At 42.7% G+C, this 9,561-nt stretch overlaps 1 protein-coding gene across 1 annotated transcript in view; it reads left to right on the top strand.

Moving 5' to 3' along the window:
• Window positions 1-2,978: 2,978 nt before the first annotated feature.
• Window positions 2,979-9,561, top strand: part of LOC104165215 (monofunctional C1-tetrahydrofolate synthase, mitochondrial-like) — a 45,592-nt gene continuing 39,009 nt past the window's right edge. Inside the window, exons 1-3 of the mRNA XM_009704790.1 lie at window positions 2,979-3,023; window positions 6,439-6,546; window positions 8,236-8,388. Of these exons, the coding sequence (XP_009703092.1) occupies window positions 2,979-3,023; window positions 6,439-6,546; window positions 8,236-8,388 (306 nt within the window). The remainder of the gene's footprint in view (window positions 3,024-6,438; window positions 6,547-8,235; window positions 8,389-9,561) is intronic.

The following is a 9,561-nucleotide window of genomic DNA, read 5'->3' as shown; positions in this document are numbered from 1 at the left end:
TAAGTTGCAGCAGAAAGCTATTACTCAAAATAAAGTTGACTGACTCATTAAAAGTAAGTTTAGATAACTAGGGGGAGGATAGGAGAGGATGGAAACATACGCATCCCATTCCCAAATTTCTCTTTCTTCGGTGCCAGTCCTTGGCGGGAGGGGGGAAGCTATATTCCCCACTAATGCATGCCTGTTGAGTAACCTGCCTTCTTTCACTGTCCTGGTCCCCTCTCTTCTCCTGAGGTCAGCTCTCCCTGGACGTGCAGCAGCCCTCCTCCTCAGCCTCGTGGAGGAAACCTAGGTCTGAATGAAGGCAGACGTTATGTTTTTAAGAGGTGCATTGCCCCTTCCTGCAAGGCAGCTGGAGTGCAGGGGGCTAACGCTGCAGGAGACGGAAGAGAGGAGAAGGACAGGCGTATGGCATGGGGCAGGATCGGCATATCTGGCCAGTCAGTGAGTTAGCATTGTCCCCTTAAAAGACTGGCGTGGTAACCTGACAGGTATGATTGAAGAGCCTCAAATCACCTGATTTCTGCTGCATTGGAAAACTAAATCAAAGAGTGTAAAGGTCAGAAAAGGGAGGGAGGAGAAGGTCTTGTTCCAGTCTTCCAAGTTTGTCAGGTGACACCTATTTTTGCTGGTGCTCTGCCTTTAGGTAATATCATGACAAATGAAAATATTTCCAGGTTGTGCTGTGGAAGTCGATTGCACAACTGTTTTGGCTGAGCACAGTGGATTGCCTGGCCAGGCTGCAGAACAAAGGAGAGCTTTCTCAGCTTGGGGCCATCCGCCGGGAATGGGGTTGAGCAGCAGCACCGCTCAGGGAGGCGTTCGAGCACTTAGCAGCCTCAGCATTGGTATTTTCCTTCCCCTGCTGGGAGCATAATAATAACTTGGGCAAATCTGGAGCATCTGAGCCCACAGTTTTGGCCGCCCCTACCTCTCTTGTGCTCTGGCAGCATGGTGTGGGCAGCTGCCTGGCTCCTTTCTTCTGGTCTTAGCTTCAGCTGTCAGAGTCAGTGGGTCACTTGGAGGGGTCTAAGGGCAGCATCAAAACGGAGAAGTCTCTGCCGGCAGCGGTTCTCTGTGTGTTACCTTCTCTTCCATCCGCTGGCAACAGTCTCTGGTGACAAGAATGAGCTGTGAGTAATGAAGGAGGGAAGAGACCGGTCAGTGGTGAAGGCTCCTTGGTGCAGGTACTGGGAGCAGGGCAGTGGCCCGCAGAGGAAGGCAGAGTCCAGAAGGGCTCATGGGGCCTGGGCCTGAGGACAGTGACCTTCAGGGGAATGACCTAAGGCAGAGTCTTTCTCTTCACTTGTAACCTGGTCATCTTTTCAATCCCAGTGTGATTGAATGGAGGGGTGTCAGGGGTATTTTCTGTTTTCTCCACTAATACCATGAAGCTGCTAAGCCATGAAAGCCATCCATCGTGTGTCTGCTGTCACATCAGCCCAACATACCTCTGTTCTTTTGCCTAGGAGGCAGATAACTTCTGTGTTGTTCTTTATACAGCATTGAGTTCAGTTGCGTACGGACCCAATGGAAGATCCTTAAGCACTACAGGAGTAGGAGTAAATAAAATTTTATAAGTTCCTTACTGAAACTTTTCCTAATAAGTGATGGAGATTATTTCTCATCTTGAAATGCAGACCATGCTGCCCTCCAGGGTATGGTAGTCTTTAAACTATTTCCCCCCACCCTACTGCTAGTAAGCCGTCAAGCAGTGAAGCCACATTAAAGAGGAATTCCACAGGGCTGTACCAGCCTCTCCTCCCACTCCCATCAAAGAGATTTCAGTGGAGTCTGGACACTTCTCTCACTGATTTGGGTGTTGTAGGGTTGGAAGCTATCTTTCTTCCACTCCGTCTCTTTTTTTGTGGATGAAGGCTCTTGATGGCACTGCACTTTTATGTTTGTTTTCACTATTTTGCTATTCTTCGTGTGAAGCAGTGTTCTTAGGCGCAGCTGGGGTTTCAAAGTTGGGGAAATGGAAAATAAATCTCTCAGGCCACAGGCTTAGGTGTTGATTCACAAACGGTTTAACTTGACTGAATATGCGTTTCTGCAAATCAAAAAACCAAACTCTTGCCCTGTGCCAACAAAGGAAGAGGAGTGCTAAAGACTTGGGAATCCTTTTGTCAGCCACAGATCTTCTGGAACCAGAATATACAGATACTTTAATAAATGTGTTTTTATTTTATCCGGGGGAAAAGCTAGAAGTAGGAGTTCGAATGTGCAGAGTCAGCTATTGTTTTAGCGCTGCACTCTGTCACCCCACACAGCACCTTCAGCCATACTCCCATCATATGTTTTCCTTTGGCAGCCTTCCCGAGAAGGGGAATGAGTGATGTCTGCATACTGTTTCACTTAGCCAACCAGCGACTCGTCATTATTGCTTTCAGTGAATGCATAAGTTAAAATTAAAAAAAAAGTGCCACTGCCTTGAATTTTAAACTATTTTAAAAATTCTGTTAAAACACAAGCAGCTTAGCAACAATAAACCAAGAGGTTCTGACCTCTTAATTAAACTGATGATCTCATAATTAAGAATAGATGGTGAGACTAAAGTGAATGTTTAAAGAACTTGAAGCATTAAATGTGTAAGTGAATAGTGCTTTTGTATATTTTCTGGTTAAACGCATGTTTTTCAGCAGAATCTTCCATTTTCTTGGAGAATAAAGTAGTTTTAAATATTTATGTTGTATAACTGTGAAGAGATCCTTTCAGACAGTGCTGCGCTGAGGGGCGTTCACCTAAGGTATTCACTTTAAGCTAGATAACACCAGTGCTCCTCATAGTAGGGTGCCTGAGCTGCAGCCTAGTGGAATCAAGTATGACTACGGACTTGCTGCTGTTGACTCTGGCTTTTCAGAGACATTTTTTGTTGGACTCACTTTCTGTGAGGAAGTCGGGGGGAATGTTTAAAAGCAGAAGAAAGGAAGGAGGAAAGGAAGAGGGGTTGTTTCCAACAGTCTCAGGGATTCGCTATGGGGAAAGATGAACTCCTTTCTCCAGTAGCCAAAAAGCTTAAAGTCAGGTGTCCAGATTAGGATGCAAAAGATGGGAATCCTGAGCACAGTCCCAAGCCAGGTGCCTGGTAATCTGCATGTTTTGTTTCATGTGATACTACTGACTTTTGGCAACAAGACCGATTTCAGGAATCCCAGCCCAAGCCGCATGTTCTCTGCCCCAGCTCGCTGGTTCTGAAGATACATTTCAGTGATCAGATTTGAACAGTTTGAGCAATTTTTTCTGTAGAGATAGCATTTAAGCCGTCTCTGCTTTATACTGGCTTTGCCTTTATGGTAAACTGGATGTGTGAACTGATGGGTTACAATAGCTTTTTTCTTTTTTCCTGGGTTATGTTTTAGCCTGGCTCACTTTCTCTGGTACGTGCTGCCGCACAAACAGCGGTGCTGCCCTCTCAGTTGCACTGACACATCGGTGAGTGTGAGGAGCAGAGGAAGGGAGGATGAAGGGAGGGTCTCTTGAAGCTGGGCTGCTGTCCATGGGCAGCCTCATCAAGCCCCGCATGGAAAAATGATAATCCGCAGTCTGCTGTTGTAGCTGAAGGAAGAGATGAAGAGTGAAGGAAACACGAGGAAAGGCTAGCAGAAATGAAACACTATTAAATTATGTTTTGGTAAAAACTTTGCTATTGATAGCATTGGAAGAAAGAAGATTGTGTAATAAACAGCATCAATTTGCACTAACATCACGTCTTGCAAGGGGGATGGTCTGGAAGTAGCAATATGGCTGGGTGACAGCACTGGAGTGATTTCATCTTGGATAATCAATTCAGTCTTGGGAATGACAGGCTCTCCTCTTTATCAGTGCCGATTTCTTGGTTTAATCGTTCTCTGTCAAGTAATGAAACATACAGCTACACAGATACTGGTTTTGTGAAAGCAATTTGTGCACTTTTGCTGTAGCACTTGTTACGCTTTAGCCAAGGAGATAATCCTGTTTACGGTGTGGGTGCTTGGCAGCCTCAACAAGCACGTGTGTTTGTGCTTGCCTCGGGAGAAGCATATGGCTTTGGTAGCTCTGGATGTGTGGGATTTCAGAAATGCACATTGTCTCTGGCAGGGCTGGGAGGAAGACTGGTTGTTTCTGAGAGAAACATCAAAGCTACTTAACTGTCAGCAGATATTTATACCGTGTGGCCCTGTAGCACCTTCTCATGTTCAGGATAAATTTACATGGAGTATTTCGTCCCATCATTTTCTCAAGAAGCTAAAACTGAATTTGGAATTAATTCTCTGAAGCTGCCATAATTCCTTCAGCATCAATACTAATATGTAGTTGCATATCTATAAAAGTCAGTTTTTGTCTAAATCCATCCTGTCTATTGTGTATCTGTCACCTGTTCTCTGCCTAAATGTACTTAGTTGTATAACATTCACAACCTCACACAAGGGAAATGAGAAGAGGAACAGCCTTTATTGCTGATTCTACATCTTTCGTGCTTTTGACGTTCTGCACATTGTATAAATACCATTGTCGCCATAACTGTCCAGATAGCAGAGGTGCTGTGGAACCAAGTCGCTGTTGGAACAGACACGTTTTGCCTTTCTTCCACTGTGTTCAAAACTGCCGTGGGTATGAACTTACTTAATAATCAACCCGAAAGAAGTTCCACCTCGTGACAGCTATCCATGTCACTGAGTATTCCATTCAGGAATGCTGCCAGGAATTATTTCCAGGATATTTGCAGTGTGTTATTTCCAATCCTCGTTAGGTTTTTTTTGCACTGCTTGGGTTCCTCTAAAAAGCCTGGTCAGGAACGGGACGTTATTCCACCCAATTAAGGTGCAATAATCATATAGTCAGCATGTTCAGAAAGTGTCTTGTGGAACATCTTTAAACATCACTGTGAAATTTCGTACCTGAGGGAGGGATTTTATTTGAGCCTTAGTAGCTTACATTTAAGCTACTTGAAAGTCTGGCAAGCTTATTTTCTGGTGATGTCTCTGTTACTGGAGTTCTTTACTAATGTAAAGGCAGACAACTTTAAAGTTTAATTTTTCTAAAATTCATTCATAAATACAAAAAAGGTCAGTCTGACACAAACCTTTAAACGGATGTATCTTTGCAGAAAAACCATTACTTCTAGACAGGCATTGCAAAAATGTGATTAACTGTGGAACTTCCTATAAATGCGCCAGATAGAGGTTGTAACTCACAAACCAATTTCTTGCTTTTGTAGGAATAAAATGAAATCTTTCTATTTTGTGTCCTGGTGCTTTTCGTATTGCTTGAGATTACCAAGTCTTCTTCCCCAAGTGCGCTCTCTCTAGATTTTGTTCAACACCTCTTCTACATGTGTTGATCATTAAATATGCTAGAGTACAAATTCCTGGTGGGATGTTCCCTGGAATATTACACACATCTGTGGCCGTCTGTGGTCAGCACTGAAATAGCCGAACCGGAGGTGTGATCCTTCCTCCCTTGTCCTGTTCCTATTGAAAGAAGTCAAAGAGGTTGGCTTATTTAAAATAGGCTATAGGGGTCATAATTGCTGTCTCCAAGGTCATTCAAAACAAAAGGAGAGAGAAAGAGGAAAAAGTTGTTTACTCTAAATAAACAGAAATGATGGCACAAAAAGTAAATGCCTGATGTGACCACAAAAAACTGCTGAAAATCTGTGAAAGGATTTCTAACAGCCTGGATGTGAGAGTCAGCACCTGCCTTGAAGTAGAAACCGTCGTGGCAGAATGCATGTTCAGTTTGAGCTGAATAACATGATGTGGATATTCATGAAGGCCGGGGTTGAACTTAGTGACTTGTCATTTCAAAGTGTATCCTAGAATGCTTTCATATTCTTTTTTGTTTTTTTTAAGTGTCCAAAGTGCTTTACAATATCAATGCTACAATTCAAAACGCTGTGTTGGGAAGGATAGGAGGTGAGAATTTAAAAAAAAAAAAAGGCAATCAAAGGAGCAGTGATGAGTCAGGAATTTTCTGCTACAATTTCTTGTTTCTCCGAGGAACCTTCCCTGGCTGCCTGCTACCTTGCCTTGTCTGCTCATTGTATGGGGTATCTTTATTGTAAAATGAAATGCATTTGTCTAGTGATCCCTGTTGACCCAGCGGAGCTTGCTTCCTTGTGTCTGCAGTGTGTGTTAGCTCTTGGCTCTTAAAACTGCATGGCAGTAATTTTCTTCTCCTGCTTTAGACAAGAGGGTAAGCTCATGTTGTCAGCTTTGTAATGCACAAATTGTACAGCTCCTAAATGATGGAGTAGGTGAAATGATCGTTGTAATTCATGTACCTGTAGCTGAATATCATATCCATCACCAGTGCCCTTTACTTGGTTTCTTGCTTTAGCAACCCTGTTTAACAAGGATGAATCTAAATGAGAGATTCAGATTTCTCACTCAGCAAACAAGATCCTAGTTTCTCTTGGCTAATGTTCATCCTTGTGCTGTTTCCTTGTTTCTGCAGCTTCCTATTGTCGAAAAAATAAGGATCATTGCTCAGAAGGTGTATGGAGCCGAGGACATAGAGTTGTCTCCCGCTGCGCAGTCCCAAGTTGAGCGTTACACCCGGCAGGTAAGAACACCGGTGAATTGTGCAGTCAGGTACCTGCTGGATGAGTCTTAGGAAACCTCAGGGTGTAAAAGGTTCTCAGATTGGAGTGTTTAGTCAAGCTTTGCTAAAAGGCATGAGCTTACCCATGGTGCTGAACTGTGGAGGTCAGTATGGATTGGTTTAGATTAGATTAGATAGAACAGAATGGATTTAACCTTGAAAGCTATCTCCGGTAAGATATGTATGATGTTTGGAATCAATCAGAGATTGTTGATGAAACTGTGCTTTCTATGCAGAGTGGTAATTTGGGGTTACTGCCTTAAATGTGACAACGGCACATCTGCAAAAGTAGCAGCTAGTGAACGTGCCCGGTTTTTGCATATGAATGTTCCTTTGTACCTGCAAAAAATGAGTTTACAAACACAAAGTGACCTGTGTACAGCTGTGCGTGTTAATAGCAAAGCTCCCAGTACTTGTAAAATCATTTGTTTTCCTTCTGTTCATATTATTTTCAAGGGGTTATAAATGTTAGAAGGTGAAATAGATCACGGTTCCTAAAACATGTGGGAGTGGGCTTTGTTACAGTTTGAAAACGGTTTTGAAACCATGTGGAGAAGTGAATGTATTTTCTGTAATGGAACGGCTTCTGCGCACAAAGATGGCTGGAGCCTTTCTGTCAGAAAATAGAAACTATGGACAATGTGTCATGGAAGAATTCCTGAGTATACTTCAGCAGCCTGGTCAGACAGGCAGAAATATAGCCGTCTTCTCTATAATGCAAATCTCCTCAGAATTAGTTTGATTTTCTAGATGGAAAAGAAGCTTGCTTAGTGTACTTGAAGCAAATTAGTCCATGTCTTTATCTTTTCCTGCTGTGACTCTCTAATCCATTTTTTAGTCTAAACGTTAGTAGCATTGGGAAATATTTTCTCGATGTCATTAAAGGATTGTTGTCAGTGCTGGGGCACAGAGGCAATTCCTTGCGCTGCCGCCTCTCCTCCTGGCCTTGTGAAATGCATCCCTGTTTGTCAAGGACTTGAACAGAAGAATGGAAGGTGCCTGACTCAAGGTTAATCGATAATGTAGGAGACAAATGGTGGTGGGGAGCTGCTGAGGGCCTTTCCCTGATTTTCTCCCCCTTTTTGAGTAACTACTGCACTGTCATTAGTGAAGTGGGTGGCATCACCTCCCAGTTTTTGTCTTGTTTAAAAACAAAGCAAAGCATCATGAGCCATTTGTGTTTACCCTCGAGAAGACATTAGTACCCCTAGAGAGTTTTGGACCATTAATCCTGGTCTCAAGTAGGTATCTAACTAGGTCGTTAGAGCCCGGAGGGAAGTGCTGTGCTGGAGTTTTATTGAGTTGGTGTAGGTTTCTTCATCAGTGAGGTGCCCATTGTGTGCCCTTTCTGAAAATGGCACACTCAGGCCGTTTACAGACAGCTTTTGCACCTAACTCTAGAAAACCCACTCCAGGAGCTCGATATCGCTACAACCAAGTCTCTGGAGGTAGAGGCCTGAGCTGAGAGAGAGTAGCATGTGAAATGCAGTGCTCTGATATTTTCTGATATATTAGCTGCTAAGAAACTGAGGTTAACTATTGCTAGATGGATTGTAGAGTTTCTAGAGGATACTGATAACAACGTGAAAACATATTCTGTCTTTACTGTAATCTTAAATTTTCTTTTATTTTCTTTCCCTTTTCTGTTAGGGATTTGGAAATCTTCCAATTTGTATGGCAAAAACTCACCTATCCCTCTCACACCAACCTGAGAGGAAAGGCGTTCCCACTGGTTTCATTTTGCCGATTAGTGATGTGCGAGCCAGTATTGGAGCTGGATTCATCTACCCTTTGGTAGGAACGGTGAGTGCAGACCATTCAACTCGATCACTCCCTTTCCTCTGACCCAGCTTGACAGGGAAGTACATTTCCTATTTGCCTCTAAAAACAATGTGTAGAACCAGGTGAGTTCTTGGGTTTTTATGATAATTTTATCCACAAACTTTTTGGAGCTCTAAGTTGATAGGAAAAGAGAATTAGGAAAATGTAATATCGTGTAAGAGCTTTGACTACAAGGTCTGAGAGAACAACTCTTGCCGTTGGTTCGATTTCTGATGTTTTTCAGTTAATCTAGGATCCTTATGCACTGTAATGCTGCAGAAAAATGAATTTACATGTCCGTTGCCTTTTCTTATTCAAATTGCAGCTTGCAAATAACTGTAGTTACATGATTATATTCTAAATGTTAAATCTTTCATCCATCATTACAAAGCATTCTGTAATGTATTTAGATGAAAGGAATTGTGTTAGAAAAAAGTATATGATTAAATGATTGCTTTTCAGCTGATGAGCCTGGCGTATTCCCAGTCCTTGTGAACGTCTCTGCTGGTTCTGTAAAACTAAGTTATGGTGGGAAGGGATAGATTTCTAACTGCAGAAGTAGTAGCACGTTCTTTGCCCTGTTTTAGAGATTTAAACAATGAGGTGCTAAAAAGAGGCAATTGCATTCCTTTCTTTCTACTTGTCCTTAAAGTACAGACTTGAATTTGGAAGCTCCTGATATTTTCTTCCCTGACATGCCTTATCAAAGTAGCTGAGAAGCTAGTTAGCTCATGCCTCTTGCCAACCATGCACATCTTATTCGAAACAGTAGTTGAACTGCATCTGACATCTCATAGCATGAATTATTACTTATGCGTAGTTGATTCATGGGATGGTGCTAGCGAAGGGATGCAAAAGCCATTGCATTTCCGGAAAGAGTACTCTCCCAATGTTATCTCATCTTCCCAGAGCACGGCCTGATTTCCTTGTGTAGCAGAACACTTAGGAAAGGTTGAAAGTTTCTAATCTATTGTTTTGAATTCCCGCTAAAACAATCAAGTGTTTGAAACAAGGAAGGAAGCACTTTCTGACCGAGAGAGTTCCTGGAGTTCAGGAAACTGTGTCATTTTAACTCACTGGACTGGGGATATGCTTTCCTTCTGCATGGCCATGTTATGCACATCCACCAGAAGTGGAGCACAGCTGTGTATTTAA

Source organism: Cariama cristata, unplaced genomic scaffold (genome assembly GCF_000690535.1).
Source record: "Cariama cristata isolate BGI_N322 unplaced genomic scaffold, ASM69053v1 scaffold10297, whole genome shotgun sequence".
Lineage (NCBI taxonomy): Eukaryota > Metazoa > Chordata > Aves > Cariamiformes > Cariamidae > Cariama > Cariama cristata.
This window is presented reverse-complemented; position numbering and strand designations above follow the sequence as displayed.